At 38.1% G+C, this 19,614-nt stretch overlaps 1 protein-coding gene across 3 annotated transcripts in view; it reads left to right on the top strand.

Annotated features, from left to right (window-relative positions):
- The window catches only part of MAOB (monoamine oxidase B), a 124,844-nt gene that overhangs the window by 48,407 nt on the left and 56,823 nt on the right, over positions 1 to 19,614 (top strand). For all 3 annotated transcript variants that reach the window (XM_005593344.5, XM_045383826.3, XM_045383827.3), the window contains one exon: positions 2,577 to 2,714. In XM_005593344.5, the coding sequence (XP_005593401.3) occupies positions 2,577 to 2,714 (138 nt within the window). The remainder of the gene's footprint in view (positions 1 to 2,576; positions 2,715 to 19,614) is intronic.

The raw sequence follows: 19,614 nt of genomic DNA, 5'->3' as shown, positions 1-19,614 counted from the left end.
TTTTCTGTTTCTGTGAAAAATAACATTGGCATTTTGATGGGGATTGCACTGAATCTATGGATCGCTTTGGGTAGTATGGACATTTTACATTATTAGTTCTCCCAATCCATGAACATGGATATGTTTTTATTTATTCACGTAAACTAAACTTTTACCTGCCTAATTTTCCTTCTTGTTTTTGCTTCAGTTAATTTTTATATTTTTTAAAGAATTATTTACCAATTTATAAATACTCTTATTTTAATTGCTAGTTAGTTGTTTCAATTCTGACATTGTTGCCTAAAATTAATGATTTTCTATTTAAACACAAAGTCAAGCAAAGCAAGTTTCTCTGCAAGGAAATGCCCTACTTCCATACATTCAAGATATGAATAATAGACATAGATGCTACAGAGTGTTTTCATTTCCAGAGAGATAAGACATATACAATTCTGACTCACAGTTCTTCTTTTGGAAGGATTCATCAATGATATATATCTGGTGCTTTGTACTCATTCTTTTTTGTAAAATTATACTTTAAGTTCTGGGATACATGTGCAGGGGTGGGATCTGCTGAGCTAGATCACTTGGTTCCCTGGCTTCAGCCCCCTTTCCAGGGGAGTGAACGGTTCTGTCCCACTGGTGTTCCAGGCACCACTTGGATATGAAAAAACAAACAAACAAACAAACAAACAAACAAAAACTCCTGCAGCTGGCTCAGCGTCTGCCAAAATGGCCGTGGAGGCTTGTGTTTGAAACCCAGGGCCCTGGTGGCATAGGACCGAGGGAATCTCCTGGTCTGCGGGTTGTAAAGACCATGAGAAAAGCATAGTATCTGGGCCTTAGTGCACTGTTCCTCATGACACAGTCCCTCACAGCTTCCTTTGGCTAGGGGAGGAAGTTCCCCAACCCCTTGCACTTTCCAGGTGAGGCAACACCCCACCCTGCTTAGGCTCACCCTCCATGGGCTGCACCCACTGTCTAACCAGTCCCAACGAGGTGAGCCAGGTACCTCAGTTGGAAATGCAGAAATCACCTGCCTTCTGCATTGATCTCACTGGGAGCTGCAGACCGGAGCTGTTCCTTTTTGACCATCTTGCTAGCCCTCTGTACTCATTCTTTACTTTGAGTCATCTCCTTTGTAATTGAATTTGTCCTCAAAACAAATGTCTACTGAGTACCTACTATGGGTCAGGCACAGTAATCCCCCCAGAATGGCCTTGCTCCACAGACTTTACAGTCTCCCAGGGGGACACTGACTGTTATAATTGCCTAATTATAGCTTTTCAAAGAAAGTGCTACAATGAGGGTGAGTGACACCTTGGAGTGGTGCCATAGGAGGCATAAGAGGGCACCTTACCAGTCTTGAGAGCCAGAGGCTCAGATAAGCCTGAAAGCCTTATCTGTTATTGACCATGACATATACCCCCTAACCTAGTTATTTGTGATTTCACACAGGCCTCCAAACTTGGTCTAGCCCTTCTTGTCTACTGGCCATTGTTTTTGCCATTCTGTGTTCCTCAAATCTCTTTTTGCCTTCGTTGTATGGCAAAATCTTCACATACTTCTGGGATATTATCCCTTCCCACTCCAATCGAAAGCTACTTGCCTTTCTTCTGTGTTAATACTACTTACCTGTTCCACACAAGGACAATTATTATATGTTGCGGTACAGGTTTTTGCCTATGTACATCTTATCTCCCCCAGTTCTTGAAATCTTCATATTCCTTGAAAAATACAGCATATAAGAGTGCCTTTTACATAAAGAAGCTGGTTTAGTACAATTAGGTGCTGAATTTTTAAAAACCTCTTTCTCTCATTTATTTGAGAAAATTTATTGGACAACTGCTATAGGTGTTTGGAATACTTTAGTGAGTAAAACAAAGATGCCTTGTGAAAATTGCATTTTTGAGGGGTAAGTGAGTGGGAAGCTAGATAAAAAATAAGCAAATAAACAAAAACAGAAAAGAAGGACCATTTCTAGTGCTTCTAACTAGTAAGAACCTGGTTTTTCTTAGACATACTCAGAAATAGGAAACGTTTCTATTCATTTTATTGTTCAAAGGTTGCCCCTCAGTCGTTGGAAATGAAGCCAATTCAAAACTATGTAAATATACTATAAAACATAAAAGCAATTTCAAAGTCCAAATTATGATCAAATATTCCCTAGTGCTATTTTCAAATGTCTGGATTAACAAATCACATAAGAAGTGATCGTTTTCTTTCTTGCTTTTTCTCTAGCGTTGGTCCCCTCAACGTTTACCTGAAGTACTGAGTAAAGAGATTCATCAACAATTCACAGCTCACAAATTCAAAGCACTAAAAACCAAACCACGTTATAGTATATTGAAAATGATGAGGTTTAGAAGCTCTTGCCTATTCAGCGTTCAATCAATTTTGCTTTAAATTAAAGATTGATTTAATAACTAAGTCATGTGAATGAAGTAGAGTTAAGAACAAAATCTAGTTTGTCATAGATATACCTTAAGTTGTATCTATAACTTGTGAAATGTTGATTTGCTTATTTCAGGACTGTCTTTTGCTATTTTATACATGTTTTACAAATTTTTTTTTATTTTTTCCTATGGGGAAAACAGAACCAAAAGGTTAAATATGTGGACCTTGGAGGATCCTATGTTGGACCAACCCAGAATCGTATCTTGAGATTAGCCAAGGAATTAGGATTGGAGACCTACAAAGTGAATGAGGTTGAGCGTCTGATCCACCATGTAAAGGTAAGATCAGGCCAGACTTTGAAGGATTTGAAAACTTCTCTATGATGTTTCCTTATATAAATTCCAGATCATTCTTTCAGAGAATCTTCTATATCTCTGGACAATGCAAATGTATTTTATAATGGCATTTCAGCCACTCTGAGATTCATTTGCTATTACAAAGGGGAATTAGGTGGAAATTCTAAACCTATTTAGAAAGGTTATTGATGAAGTGGTATCGTCCATGTGGTAAAATGTTTAACAAAACCCATAGAGAACAAACATTTGTGCTTTATTTATTAAATATCCATTTAAATACCTGGAACTCTTTTATATTATACAAAAACCTGTGCAAAGTTTTTAAAATGCTGCCCTAGACTGCACATGGTAAAGAGTATTTGCAATATGCCTAATGAAATATTCTTACGTTTTATCATTGTGGCCTATATATCAGCTAAAGTTATTCTTCTTTGGAGATTGACATCAAAGTGGTTCAAGTCCCAGATCCTGTCTTTTGCAAGGAAGCTTCATTGTTCTCCCCGAGATTTCTGTGAATTTACTGGGTTTCAAATTCCTGTGATCATTCGTGGCTCATGGTTCTGGCTTCCATGATACCTATGTTCATTCATATCTCATGGCCTGTGATTCTTTTCTTCTCTTTGCTTATGCCAACCTGGGTTCACACTCACCTCTTTGTCCTGATTTTTCTCAGACCACCATAAGCTGTGTGAAAAGCAAACTTGACTGAAGTTTTGAGCAATGGAGTTGGGGTGGGAAGGCTCTTAAATTTGTAGAAATACAAACAGATTAGAACTAAATGTTGGACATTCATTCTAATAACCTCTTAGATCAAAGCATCCCCTGAGGATTTCTCACTGGTCACATTTCTCTGCAGATTCCAGTCTCCTACCATGCTGCTGGTCCTCAGACTCTCTTCACATCTCCCTGCTCCTCTGTTTTTCCAGCATCCTCATCTTGGTCCACAAAGTCACTCATGTTCTCTTGACAATCAAACAATCACCTAATCTGGGCCCCATCCAGGAGTCCCATGGAAGAACTGGCAGAGGTTTTCAATTTCAGTCTTTCCTCTCTCATCTTCACTTGCTCCTGTAGGTGGAAGTAAGCAGCGTAGGAACTTATTCCTCACTGGTAGAAAACACCCCCTTATAAGACAGAAGAAACTAGCAACAGTCAATTTTGATTTATATAACAATTTTGACATCTTTATATTATTTGTGAGTGATAATATCGAGACAAATAACTGACCATAAATCATGAAACATTTAATAAAATGGGAACTAAGCAGCTACTTAATTTGGTATAATGTGGGTAAAAGTTTTCCTTAATTTATAAATAAATGTTTGGGTTGACCTTCAAATTTTATTTTATATTGGCCGGGCGCAGTGGCTCACACCTGTAATCCCTGCACTTTGGGAGGCCGAGGCGGGCGGATTGCCTGAGGTCAGGAGTTCCAGACCAGCCTGGCCATCATGGCAAAACCCCGTCTCTACTAAAAATACCAAATTTTATATTATAAGCCTTTCCACCTTCCTTCCCTATGTGTCGAGGAGAAAAAGAGACACATGAATTAGAAATGAAAATCTACCATGGTGATAATGTGATGTGTTGAATATCAATCAACAGTTCTTAACACCCTTTGTTGAGTTCTTTGTTTTTTTAAATATAGGTTTTCTTGACCAATTTCTTATGTCTTATTCTACCTGTAAGGCTTGCAGAGATTGACTTCTCAGAACACTAGGATCTTTAAATTTCTCCAGTCAAAGGAGATGACCAGAGATTATATTCACTTGCCTGTCTTTGTGTGTACAGAGATTATTGTCAGCTCAGAGCTATGTCCAGGATGCTTTGTTTTGTCCTGACATTAAGTCCCTTGTCTGAAAGAAATTGCTGAGTCATCAATTCCAGGAATGATGTTACACTTAAATGATATTTCACAGTGATGGCCAAATGTGTTGCTTTTTCACTATTTCCATTACTCTATGTGCAGTTAGGAAAATACAAGTAATTAAGCCATAGTCCGTCCTTAATACAGGGTAAATGCATATGCCAATAATGCTCTTTATACTTAAAATATGTCTTACTGCTTTTTAATTATGACAGAAGTAAAGCATGTTCATTGTAAAAATATGGTTAGAAAATATAGATAAACAAGAACAATTAACAAACCCCTTTATAATATTAGATCATTCTAAAATACTCTCTTGGTTCGTAGATTTTCATATTCCTGTATTGCTATTTTCTGACCTCTGCTGGAGGAAATGGGAAATATCAATGCATTTTAAGAAATTGTATGCACATGCATATGTGTGTATGTTTTATGTAGTAACTTACTCTCAAATTAATTATCACTAATGAGACAAATTGAAAAAATAATGATGCTGTGAAACAAAGGTTTTTGCAGTCTTGACAAAGGTGCCAATTTGGCCTCCTCGTGATCAGTCATATGCAGTGAAGAGCTACATGATAATACATAATGACGAAGACCTTATAGCTAAGAAGTCCTCCTCAAACTAAGTACTTGTTCTCTACCATCTCCACTTCCATGTCTTTGTCTACGTCATTTTTCTCATTTTTGAGCTGTAAAAAGCATCTCGGATGGCTACATTCATTTCTGGAATTATTAACAAGAACCTTGACATTCTTTCTCCTACTATGTACTAGAGAATGCAGTTGAGAAATTTGTCTCCTGTGTCATGGAAAGCAGTGCTTTGGGAATTTGAACATTGTCCTCTGTTACCTATTTTAATAACTACTGTCCCCGAGTGCAAACTATAGTTCATGTAAATAGATAGTGTATTTAGTCTTTGTTTTTTTTTTTTTTTCAGCAAATCTGCATGTATTTCTTAATCTGAATCCTGAGAGTATCAAGTATGCTACTTGCCATATTGTCAGATCCTATCAAAGGGATCTGCTTTTAAAATTTTTTATGTGGCTGATAATGGGAAATAGAGTTTTATGTGCAACTTTAGCAACATTAAGCTAAGGAACTTGGATATAGTGGTTGATATTGAAATGAATGAAGTGGAGCTACCCAGAAAAGGGGAAGGGTACAGCAGCTCATGGTGGGCTAACTACCCAAATGAAAGAGTGTCTTTCCTCAAGAGAGGATGACTCCCAGTATCACCAGTTCTGTCGCAGTTGTCATAGAAATGTTCTTCTGATAGAGGAAATGTGTTCATGCCGCCTCCATAATAGGCATCTTTAAACCCCTAGTGTGCTGTGATGAACAGGCTTCTGTCTCAATCTGATCTGCCAGACATGTTTGTATCTACTGAGTGGCATTCATTTTTAATGCTCTGTAGATCTGTTATATGCTGTTAAAGTAGGGTTTTCCAAAGACAACTTCATGAATAAAAGATGTGATACCAAACTATACTGGGATTTAATTATCAGTGAGAAAGGGATCGCTTCAGCTCAAATCTATATAATTTAGAAGGTGTTTTCCTTACTTCTAAAGTCAGTGATGCAGCTGTTAGTACTTTACAATTATTGTTAAACATCTACTGAGATTTTTGATCCATTTTACAAATAGGCATGCTAATTTCTACTGATATCGTTTGGAAGGCAGCTGTTTAGATGTCTTGGAAGTAACTTGAAAAAATTGTTTTCTTTTAAGGAATATTTCATAATTAAAAAGAAAAAGATAAAAACAAAAACTTCTTAAGGAATCCTGCTATATTTTGACTTATGTTTCTTTCTCTTTCATTGTGTGTTTACATGTGCACGCATGTGTGGTTGTTTTTGTTCTTTTGGGTTCTTTGAAGAAGTTGGAGAAAATTCTAAGGTTTGGTACAATGTAGACAAATAAAATTTCTCTGTCTCAGAAGCTTTCATCCATCCGAAATTTGAAACTAAAGTCTGGTAAAAGCACCCATGCAACTGCTCTGGGACTGAAGGTTGAACTGTTAAGAGTTTTGCCAATTTATAAAGATGTAGTGTGACTTAAAATTAAGAGCCCAACTTCATACTGATATTCATTTCCAAACTTCAGCTATCTGGAGAAGCTGAGCAAAAGGACATTTTGGTCTTAACCTACTTCCTAGTAGGCAGAAAAAAAGCTTATTGCCAAAGTCCTTTTTGTGTTGCATATGGTCAGCCTTCAATGCTAAAGACATGTGAATGAGGATTCATCTCTCAAATATGTTGTCTACTTGTTGCTGCCATAGCTGCTGTTGCTCAAACAGCCTCACAGAGGAGGACGCATTTGGCACAACCCCTCAGTCTTGCTGACAACTCCGAAATCCAGTTGAAAATATGATACACAAAAAGCACACAAAGGCAGAGAGGTGAAACTCTAGCTATCTATCTGCAATGCCATTTCAGTTAATCTCTGTCTGAATAGCCTCTCAGTACTAAGGAACAGCAACAGGATTAAAGTAGAAATATTGAGACATAAAATATGCAAATGATAATTGCATTTAGCAAATGGAAATCGTCCTGTAGTGTAAGGTCTTGGCATCTCCTGGAGATCAACAGGCCAGAAGTACCCAGTCTTCTCTAGGTCCTCAATATTCCCTTCTTCACACCCCCATCCCTGATCCTATTAATCCAGGGGAGCCTGGATCAAAGTCCAGAATACACTTGCTTCTCTCATGAAGATAGAAGTTTCCAAGAACAGGTTAGACCAACTCTTGTTTTTATTCAGGAACAGTTGCCCATTTTACATGAACTTCACACTTACCACGTTGAGCTTACCGGCTCTGTGAGTTTGCCCTTCCTGAAGTGGGGCTCAATGAACCTTTTCTGTTACTTCCACCCACACTGCATTTCATTTCTTATTTGTTTGAAACAAATATGTCTTATTATGGAAAACTTTTTTCAAGGAAAAAATGTGGAGAATAGTAATTTTCTCTCTAGTAAGTGAAACACATTTGTCTAGTGATCATTCTAAAGCTTATGCTATTATTCTGGAAACCAAAGTGCTCATTTGTATTCTTTAGAGAATACAGGCAGATCTTTGGCATGTAATAATTTGCTGAAAATTATGCCTTTGATGGCTGGATTTGGAGCAACATTTAGGGTATGAGATGAATTCATTTTCCGCCTCCAAGGTTTCCATTTGGAACTTAAAATATGGTACAATCAGTAAACATATTTTCTATGCACACACGCACATATCTGGATAAACTTAACAGTGACTATGGTTGTGGGTAACAGATTTAGCTTTAAATTTTGCTAGGACTGGAGGGTAGACAATGTATGGAATTCAGTTAGGATAGTGAAATTCACTAAGGGAAACAGCGATATAGCTTAAATCTTGTACAAAATTTTGCAGCTTCTATACCATGTGATTATATGGTATGACCAAGTAGTCCAAAGGAGCTGCAATGACAGGGGGCCCAGCTTACCAAAGGATGGTGACTAATAAGGGGACAATGTAACTGATTAAAGAGAGTTTTGGCAACTTGCAGTACCAAGAGATTGACAGGAAGTGCAAGATGGCCTGAAATGTGTTAGCCTGCCTTACCATGTCCTCAGCAGAGCAGCAGCCTGCAGAAAGGCTTAGGCATGGATTCCCAGACTATGTATCACATGTCCTGGGCATTTCTCTTGGCCTCTGCAACCACCAAGAAGTAATAACAATGGTAACATGACTCTTATATGGACATCTAGAAACTACCAAGTATTTCCAATTTCAAATAACTATAAGTTATTTGGTTGTGCATTAGAAGTATTATCCCCATTTAACAGGTGAGGACCTAAAGGTTACAGAGATTAATTGCAAATGACAAGATGCAATGGGGTCAGAGCATGAGTTGAGGCTTTTGGGTGTCACAAACACACCGCAAAGAGCTCACTGTCTGCTGGTTGGGGACTACTTTTTGTCATTTCCTTCTAAGCCTCAGCACCCAGTTGACCCGCCTTTCTTCTTGCCAAACTTGCACCCTCACATACTGGAAAAATCAAATTCAAGATCCTCCTTTCCTTAAGATTTTCCACAGTTGAGTAGTTATTCCACTGGCTCCTTCCAAAGCCCTGTATCCTCCTCACCTTCCTGATTATTCTTTATAAAAGTCTGTTTTTAAGTAGGATAAACAGTTTTCTGTTACTTGTACACCAAGACTTCATAAACAGTTGACTCTTGGACAATGTGGGGGTTGGGAGCGCTGACTCCCTGTGCAGTCAGAAATTCTTATATAACGCGACTTCCCCAAAACTACTAATAGCTTGCTGTTAATTATGTTGGTAAACATATATTTTGTGTTAAATATATTATATGCTGTATTCTTACAATAAAGTAAGCTAGAGAAAAGAAAATGTTATTAAAAAAACCATAAGGAAGAGACAATGTATTTACTGTTCATTAAGAGGAGGTAGATCATCATAAAGGTCTCTATCCTCATCATCTTCACACTGAGTAGGCAGAAGTAGAGGAGGAAGAGGAAGAGTTGGTCTTCCTGTCTTAGGGGTGGCAGAGGCAGAAGAAAATCCACTTAGAAGTGAACCTATGCAGTTCACACCTGTGTTGTTCAGGGGTCGTTTTGTGTATGTGTGCAAAAAAAAAAAAAAAAAAAAAAAAAAACCAAATGTATTACAAGTAAATGCTAACAACCACTGACATTCTTTCTAACAGTTTCTCTTAGAGCTTTAATGTTGGTAAGTACTTGATTGGCCTTCCAGATTATCCAGATTCTTGTACTTGATGTACAAGTAAAACTGGAAACAGTGTTACCAATGCTGTCTCGTTTTTTTCTACCTATCAGTCTTGTGACACCTGTTTTCTGGTTACATGCAGCCTCTCCACTAAGACAACAGCAAAAATTGGAAATTTTGTCATAGCAGCATCCTAGTTCAAAATATCACCAAGTGGTAAATCAAGAATTCGGGAATGGATCAGCTTTGGTGAAATTGGTGTTGAACATAAAATATATTTAGATAAAGATTTAAACAATTGGAAGAATTACAATCATAGCAATTTATGTAAATGTTATTTAAAATTTTTATGTGGTAAAAATTATATAATCAACAAAATCAGAATGTAGAGAAGGTAAGAAAGGAAGACACATAAGAGAGGTAACAGCTGCTTAAATCTTTCATAGCAATGAATCGATCTATACCAAAATGAATAGTTAATATACAGTAATTAATAAATTAATTGGGTGTGTGAAACATTTATTTGAAGTTTAGCACTTCCTTCAGTTCATTTCAGTTTATATTTCTTCTATTAAATTGAAGTATATTTCTATCATTTAAAATAACAAATACAATATGATTCAATTCTCGTATTTTTTATTTTCTCTTTTTTTCTCCCTCCTTCCTTTCTTCCTTTGTTGTTTTTTGTTTCGTTCCTCCCCCCTCAATCATCCATTTGTTCATTTATCCATCCATAGCAACCATCCATCCATTCATCTATTCATTTTTCTATCTTGTAGATGCTTATATAAGAGGTCTGGAATGTCATACACCAAATGTTACAGCTTTTTTTTTTTAACTTGATGGTACAACATGGAGTAATTCGTTGTTTTCTTCTTTGTACTTGTTAGTACTGCCAAAACATTTTATAAAGAGCTCCTCTCATTTTTATTTTTAAAAATGTAATTAGACACAGACTTTACTTTGGAAAGCTCATGATCTATGAGAAGAGGTTAGGCCCAGTGTTTCTAGCAGATCTCTGTGCCTCTCACCTGCCTAGGCAGCAGTCTCCTGGGTTACATATCCATTAACAATCACCAAACTGCTTCCAGCCGGGCTTAGTGACTGAGCTTAGATCCTTTGAGTTCAGACAGTCTAGATCCCAAAGCAGCTGTTCTAATGCAGAACCTCAAAGGCCCTTATCCTGCTATTATTGCACTGCAGAATTTTCTGAGTATCTCACACACACACGCGCGCGCGCACACACACACACACACTCCATTATTGACCTTTTGTGTGTCCTTGGCCGCGTTATTTGTGCATTTGTGTTTTGATATCTCTGTTTGAAAATAAGTGTGTTTGTACCTGTCCCACTTAGTACTTTGAGGTTTAAAGAAACAAGATGTTAACAAGACACTGATTTCATTGTCACGAGGCTGCTGTGGTACACTGAAGATCCTAAGAACATTTTGATAGGAAGGATAGAGTTTGTTTACTTTCCTTTTGGAAACAAACTTTTCTATAAGGTTCTGGGGATTCTTAGTAGCAAGTAAGAATGTAAATGATGAGACACCAGGTAGGATGAAGCTTTACAAATTCTTTTCAAAAGAGCGCCAGGCCAATAAACTTATCCTGAAAATATTTTCATGGGCTCCTTATACACGGAACTGTGAACTTTCCCCCTTAAAATCCAGTATTCTTTTTCTTCTGTATTATTAGTAGGCTAGGAGAGAAGCATTTGGCTTCTACTAAGCTCACATGCCCACACAGGCTAAATAGATCACAGGAGAGATAAATAAAGCGACCTTTTCTGGCTGTATTACCTTCTAAGTTTCCTTCAGCCCCAGTCAGATTTTTTTTATGCCCTGGAATATGGGACAATGGCTATTATTGGGGTCAGTTAAGATCCTTTCCTCTGGGTCCCTAATTGGCCGTACTGGCACTCCTGTAGAGTCAGGAATGTCTCCTCCTGTCAGGAGACAGGAGGCATCTCAGGATTTACCAGTCTCTAAGAAAACCTAAGTTCAGAGAATTAAAATGCATTACGTTAAAAATCTCTTTTGATACATGCATGAAATCTAAAAATATTAAAATAGCTTACAACAGCACAGCCCAATCAAAATTTAAGATGTACATTGATAAATTTATATTTTTCTAGTAGCCGTATTAAAAAGTGAAAAAGATGAAATTAATTTTAATGATACATTTTATTTAACCCAGTATATTCAAAATATGATTTAAACTTGTAATCATTATAAAACATTATTAATGAGATATTTTACGTTCTTCTTTTGTACTAAGCTTTTAAAATCTGATGTGTGGTTTCCACTCACAGCACATCTCAATTCGTACCAGGCACACATTGCTTAATAGCCACATGTGGTGAGTGGCTACTATATTGGATAGCACAGGCATAAAAGGTTAGTAGATCCTGTGTATTTTTGCAAACATTGCTAATCCATCTTAAATTTGTTAAAAAATAAAACCCGTACAATACATATGTCTAAATCTCACAACAGAGACCATACAGTACATCGCAAATTAACTTCCTTTATTCTGGCAACTTCAAATATCTGTCATCACAGATAATCCAGAAGTAAACAATAAGTGAAGTTCCTTATGTGCTCATTGCTTCCTAAGGGTAGGGAAACTTTGAATCACTTTGAGAATACAATCCTAGGTACACAGGGAGATGCTATGTCCTGGGATTTTAATACATTAGAAAGTGAGCAAGCTGGAAGTAATTGAGATTGACGTGGTCAGAGAGACTACCCTAAGAGAATGCTTTGAACACTTCCAAAAACCTTAAAAGACACTGCTCAATAAATTCAAGGGAATAAATTTATGGAGAGCATAGAGACTTTTCATATAGTGTCATTATTTTAATACATTTGCTCATTTGTCCCTGTCTATGACTAACTGAGGAGAAACAATATGGCCCCAAGTGCTATAAATGGTGATTATCTTAAAATACAGTCAGAGAAGAGTCCAACAAGTAATGAGTTGTAAAGAAGATAAACCTATAGTTCAATGGAAGTTTATTTACTCTTTTCACCTTTTAGCACACATGCTTCATGCAGAATTCTAAGCAAAAGAACTGCAGAGCGACCTGGAGCGTTTTACTGCTGACATTTACTATTTCCCCTTTTTTAAAGTTGGCAAATCTTAAGGGCAGTTGCTACAGACAGCTTCTACTCATGTGCAAACTGTGAAAAAAAATCACAATTCATTGTTACCTATAATTTAGTCTCTCAAGTGAAACCAAATTCATATGCACATGGTGGCTCCTGGAAATTCTGTTCCAAACTCAATTTAATAATAACAATAACCAACATCTTTTGAGATTTTGATAGATACAAAGCACCATTCTAAGCAGTTATTATGCATTATCTCACTTAATGCTCAGAAAAGCCTGATAATTTTCGTTATTTCTCCTTTACAAAGGAGAGCATTGAAGTACAAGGCATTTACACAACTTGCTCAAGATCCCCCAGTTGGTAAGTGATGGACTGGGGGCTTTAACCCTGATCCATCTCACTCCACCATCCAGGGATTTGGCAGCTCAGCTTAGGTACAGGCCAACACAGAGATTATACTTAAGAGTGGGTGAAGTCTCAAGAAAGACAAGGAAAAGGATAAGGGTGCTGAAGACTGAATTGCAGGGCAGGCACTCAACCCTTCTCCCCTTTCCGCTCAGGTTCTTGCTTCCTAATGCTGATTTATTTTTTCATCTTATGCCCCATCACTGATTTTCTTTTTATCTCCATTTGACCACCTGTAACTTTCTTGATCTTCCAGTGGAGGACACTGACATGAATCATCTATTTGGTCAAATCAAGGACTATTGGGAAACATTGAATCCTCTCATCTCATTCTTAATCCAGGAATTTAAAAAAAGTATTAAAGCTGCTCATTCTAGTGAGAATGCTGAAACTCTGTGTCACACAAGATAAACGTAAGAATAGACAGCTGTACATGTTTCTTGGGCTTATTTCATGTTTCCATTGCAAAGTATAAACATAATAAGGTTAGAAGAAGCATTGCTTTCTGTATAACTTCATGCTTAGGCAGAAAGGAAAATATAAAATTACATATTTAAGGGTGACCTATGTGGAGTAGACGTTTTGGCAATTGAAAGGATGTCATTATGATACCTAATAACATTGATCCTTTGGATTAGAAAGGATGAGAGTCCATCTAAAAACAACAGGTTGTTTTTAAGCTGCTACTTTTCTTTATGAGGCCAGGATAGTTGTGCTGCTGCTATTTTAGGGACCTCATATTTCTCCCTGATTGGTTCCAGGCATTTCTCCCAGATATCTGTGGACATCTTGTCTATGTATCCAGGCTGGAGCTAAGGTTTCTTGACTGTAGAACCCTGGGAGAAAAAGCAGTAAAAATAAATAAGTTATAAAGATAATGAATAAAATTAAATCTTCATCATGACCTGCAAGTACCTAAATGATATGCCCCACCAATCTCTCGGCCCAGCTCACCCTGGTCCAGCCACTCTGGCTTCTAGTGTGCCAAGTTTATTCCTTCCCCTGGACTATTGCATTTCGAAGCAGATTAAAGATGGGTGGCTACACATTCTTTGGTAGTCTTCCCATGGAAAGGGAGAGTTGGGTTCCATGCCTCCTTTCTGTGAATCTGGGAGGACTCTGTCACTGCTTTGACCAGGAGAATATGACTGAAGTTATGCTACTTCAGTTTGGTGGCCCAGGCCTTAAGAAACTGGCAGGTTCCACTTTTGAAACCTTGAGTTACACCATGTAAGAAGTCCAAATACCCTGAGACTGCCATGCTGGAGAAGCCACATGTAGGCACTCTGTTCATCTGTACCAGCCAAATCCAGCCTTCCAACCCTGCTTACAAAGGTACTAGACTTGGAAGTGAAGCTGCATCAGACATCCAACTCAGTTGAGCCTTTGAATGACTCCAGCCCCAGCTGCCATCTGACGCAGCCACATAAGTAAACTCAAGCAAGAAACTGCCCAGCTGAGTTCAGTCAATCCACATAACTGTGAGAGAAAATAATAGAGTGATGCCTTAAGCCATTAAAATGTGGGCTTATTTATTTATCCAGCCATTGATAACCAAAACACACTTGTTCCCTCCACTTGAAATGCCCTTTCTTGGGTCTCAACTCAAATATCACCTCTTCAGACATGCCAGAGTAGCCTCTCCCACCCCCACTGGTATTCTCTATTCCTAATTTATGCCTTCTCTGCTTTGTTATTTTTTATAGCACTTATAAATTATATCATGTATATCATATTATACATGTATTTGTTTTTGACTACTTTCTCCTTGTAGAAGGCAAGTTCCATGAGGGCAGATACTTTGGTTGGAATATGTCCCCAAACTTCATGTGTTGGCAACTTAATCCCCAGTGCAACAGTTCTGAGTTGTGGGGCCTTTAAGAGGTGATTAGGTAATAAGGGCTCTGCTCTCATTAATTGTTGCTGCTGTTGCAGGAGCGTGTTCGTTAATTGTGTGAGTGGGTCTGTCATCGCAGGAGTGGACTCCTCATAAAAGGATCAGTTTGTTCCCTTTCCTCTTGCTAATACTTGTGACTTCTCACCATGTGATGCCTTCCACCATGTTATGATGCCACAGGAATTCCCTCACCAGATTCCAGCACCTTGTTCTTGGACTTCTCAGCCTCCAGAACTATGAGAAATAAATTCCCTTTCTTTATAAATTATTCAGTCTGTGGTATTCTAATATAGCAATACAAAATTGACTAAGGCAACAAAATTATTTCTTTTTCCATTTTGTCCACTGCTGTATCTCCAGCACTTGGTTCAGGATGTGGCAGTTGGTAGGCTTTAGGTAAATGTTTCTTGTGTAAATGATTGAAAGAATGGATCTTTGCCCGTATGTGAGCCTGTCCCTTTTAGAGCACAATTGGGCAGACTCTGATTTGGCATCACTCATAGGAGAAAACAGAAATATTTTAGTCACAAGTACTCTAGTCTTACAGGAAAATATGTGCCACCTAGTATGCTGTCAAGAAACCAGGAAGGTCCCCCACCTCAACACTTAACACCACCGGCTCCCACCCAGGTTCCACAAATAACTTTGTCCAAGTTCCACAATCAACTTTGTCCACAGTTGAGTTACAGATAAACTGGAGATACAGAGGCAAACAAAACATACAAAAATCCCTGCTCTTGTGGAGCTTATGTGTTATCTGGGGAAGATATAAACAAACACATAAAATATGTAGAAAAATATTTGTATGCCTAAAATAGAATTAGTCATGTTTGATTTTATAATTGCTTTTCACTTGCAATAACAGGCACAATCAAGAAATATGGCAAAGTGCGGAATAAAAAATGCTATAAAACATGGATCTTCTTAAATGAAGTTAATTCAGATGTAACAAAAATTCATATATTATGTTCCTTGAAACTTAAAAAAATGCAACTTTAAATTTAACTCTCAATTCTAATGGGGATATGAGTTGACTTTCAAGTATATTTTAGAGCTCAAGTTTAGTTAACCAATAACTTGCTGAATTATGCAAAAAGCTTTGGCTTTCAAAATCTTATTACTTTCCCCCTGTCAAGATTTAATAATTTTTAGTAAGGGTTTGAACGTTTTAACCAGATATGCTAAATCTCCCAAATGCATGTATAAGATGTTATTATGTTAATAGCAATGTACATTATAGTATCTGCACACATTGGAAAAAATATATATGTGTTGTATTAGAAAGCGATGAGTGCTATGGAGAATGGGAGTGTGGGGTTGTGTGAGAGGGTGGGATCCAATTTCAAGTAGGATAGTCAGGGAGGGCCTCACTGAGGAGGTAACATTTCAGCAGAAAACCTAAAGGAGGGGAGAGAGCAAAAAAAAAAAAAAAAAAAATGGCTATATGGGTAAGAGTGTTCCAGCCAGAGGAATGGCAGGTTCAGAAGCCCTGAAGCTGTTTTGTAAAGCTCATGTTTATGGCACAGCAAGGACCCCCCTGTGGCTGGAGTGAAGTAAACAAAGGAAAGCTGCGGGAGGGAAGCAGTGATTCAAAAAAAAAAAAAGAAAAAACACCAAAAAGCAAAACTCTCACCTGTAGAGTTTGCATGGTGTAAATACTTAATGGCCGATGTCAAGCTACCAACTTACCGACACTGAATGCAGAGTTGGGAAGAGATGAACACAGATGGTTCTCAGGACCCAGTACACACAGACTCCAACACAATATGAGGAGGTCAGAGAGAGAGCAGGGCTAGATGGCATAGGGCCTAGAGGGCAATTCTAAGAACATTGACATTTACTCTGGGTGATGTGGGAAGCCATTGGAAGGTCTGAAGTAGAGAAGTAACATGCTGCGACTTTCCTTTGTAAAGTACTATTCTGCAGAAGCTCCCTCATGAGCAAATAGATGTGTGTGTGCATGTGTGCGTGTGTGTGTGTGTGTGTGTGTGTGTGCATGTGTGTGTGCACATGCACATGGCCACACATATGTCTGTGTCTGTTTCTTCTTCATGGATGGCAATTCACCCCAGCTGTTACTCTTCTTTCTTTGGGGACAGATACAAAAGAAGAATACAAATCTTTTCTTTATTCTTTTTTCTTTTTTTTTTTTTTTTTTTTTTTGAGGCAGAGTCTCACTCTGTTGCCCAGGCTGGAGTGCAATGGTGCGATCTTGGCTCACTGAAACCTCCGCCTCCTGGGTTCAAGCAATTCTCCTGCCTCAACCACCTGAGTAGCTGGGACTACAGGTGCCTGTCACCATGCCCAGTTAATTTTTCTATTTTTAGTAGAGATGGGGTTTTGCCATGTTGGCCAGGCTGGTCTCGAACTCCTGACCTCAGGTGATCCACCCACCTCAGCTTCCCAAAGTGCTAGAATTACAGGTGTGAGCCACCATGCCCGGCCTCAAATCCTTTTCTATGAAGGGCCAATCCTCTTTCTTCATTTAGGCATTTAACCCAGAACCCACTGAAATAAAAATGACAATATCAATCATAATTTTTAAGACTATGTGGCTCACTCAACCAAATAGCTTCTCATACAAGTGAAATGCAGCACATGTGTGAAGCCTTAATATGTCATCACAATCTGTTCTATTACTTCATCTCATCAATTGGTAATGGAAGTATTCTTAGGATCCTGCTATGTTCTCTAGCTTTGAAACTCACAGCATCCTATTCAAACTCATGTGCATATATATGTGTGAGAAATGGGAGGGTTGTCAGCAGTCATTCAATAACTTTGAAGAGGAGCACTTTGAAACTACACTTAGACCAACCCGCAGTTTTCATTATCACGGTCATTGCTGAAACCTACTTTAGGTCAGCATAAGTTAGCTAGCACCTTGTGGCCTGCTTTGGAATTCAAAGCCATCATATGAGACAATATCCCTGAACAGAATTTTAAAATTGAAGCTATACGTAAGAATGGTATGGGGGGTAGGGACCTTCTGAATTAAAAGTTTAATTTTGGGTGGGTCCAAATGGTACAGATCAAAGAAAGAGAAAATACTAGCACAGTGACCCACTTCCTGAGCACAAATACATAGGCTTGAAGATGGAAAAGGTGAAATAGTTGAACATAATGTCAAGAAAAAGAAAGAGGCAGATGCTTATAAATGTAACAGAAGCCATGAATTATTATACAATATATCCTAAAGAATTTCTTTCCTAGCTATGAAAGAAATAGTCTTTGCCTCAGGGGTCTTTTGCTAATATCTTCTAGCAGCCCCAAGATATATAGATATTGTCATATTGAAGCTCCTCAGAGGCTTGAACAATATATGTGACTATGTACATTTTCTTGGGAAAGTTGAAAGATATAACAATAAATGCATCTGTAGGTCAGGCGTGGTGGCTCACACCTGTAATCCCAGCACTTTGGGAGGCCCAGGCAGGAGGATCACCTGAGGTCAGGAGTTTGAGATCAGCCTGGCCAAGATGGTGAAACCTCGTTTCTACTAAAAATACAAAAATTAGCCAGGTGTGGTGGTGCACACCTGTAATCCCAACTACTTGGGAGGCTGAGGCAGGAGAATTGCTTGAACCTAGGAGGCGGAGGTTGCACTGAGCTGAGATCGTGCCACTGCACTCCAGCCTGGGTGACAGAGTGACACTCCATCTCAAAAAAAAAAAAAAAAAGCATCTGCTATAATATAGATACTGAGATCATAGACTTAGAACCCAGAGGGGCCTGGATTTGAATTCCGAACTCGCTACTTACTGGCTGTGTGATTTGAGGCAAGTTTCTTAACCTCTCTGTGCCTCTGTTTCTTAATCTAAAAATTGAGAATCGGAATACCTTGCTTATAGGGTTGTTGAGGGAGATAAATAAAAATAAATTTATTAAGTCTTTAAAAGGATTTTAGTATGCAGCAAATGTGAAAAAAGTGTTAACCCTGATGATGGTGGTGATGGTGGTAATGATCATGATGACACTGGTGGTGGTGGTGGTGATGATGGTGTTGGTGATAATGGTCATTATGATACTTGCCTATCACAATCCTTATTTCTCTTACCCATTTTCTTTGTGCTCATGACTTCTCCTTTGAAATGGCTTTTCAAAAAGCATATGGATGTCAATTCAAAGTACCCCTTAAGTGAGTTTCTTTGAAAACTTTTTCTTCCTGAAAATAATTGTTTCAAATAAACAGATGCCTCTTTGATATTCTTTTTCTCTCTGTCCAATTGGTAAAGTTTGAATTCTCTTAAAGTATCTCCAGGGTGTCTTCCATGTAAAATTCACAAGTAGCTTTTTGGCCAAACTTGCTTCTTCCTTCATCTGAATCTCACTCCAGCTTTCTCCTGCTGTGTCATCTCTCGACTAGTCTCCAGAATATTCTTCTAATCAGAATCTTCCCAGCATCCTTCTTATTCCCTCAACAAGTGAATCTCCTTTAAATCAACACAATTTCTACACTAGGGATTAATGTTCATAGCAACAGAGCTCCTTTCGGAACCAAGGAAACCTTTCTATTTGTGCATAAAGTCTCCTTTGATTTATTTTAAAGTGGAGTTCTTATTTCAAAGCATTGACTTTCTTTGGAGAAGTATTCTGACTCATCTAAGTGAATCATCATTTTGGCTTGTATCACTAAAAAAGTGAACACTTCTCCCAAACAATTTATGGAGTGATAAGTTGGTACCTGCACCAGCATTAATCAGAGGCTGACTTTGGTACTGGATGAGTTATTCAATGGAGAAGAGAAAACATGTCGTACTTGGATAAATTCAAGGAAATGAATTTCTGTCTCATAAGGCTCTTTCTGTAGAGAAAGGCATGCTAATTCTGGAGTCACAGACTTGTGTTACACCCCTGGGGCTTCAATAACTTTACCATGGACCTTGGG

The sequence above is a fragment of the Macaca fascicularis genome, chromosome X (assembly GCF_037993035.2).
Source record: "Macaca fascicularis isolate 582-1 chromosome X, T2T-MFA8v1.1".
Taxonomy (NCBI): Eukaryota; Metazoa; Chordata; class Mammalia; order Primates; family Cercopithecidae; genus Macaca; species Macaca fascicularis.
This window is presented reverse-complemented; position numbering and strand designations above follow the sequence as displayed.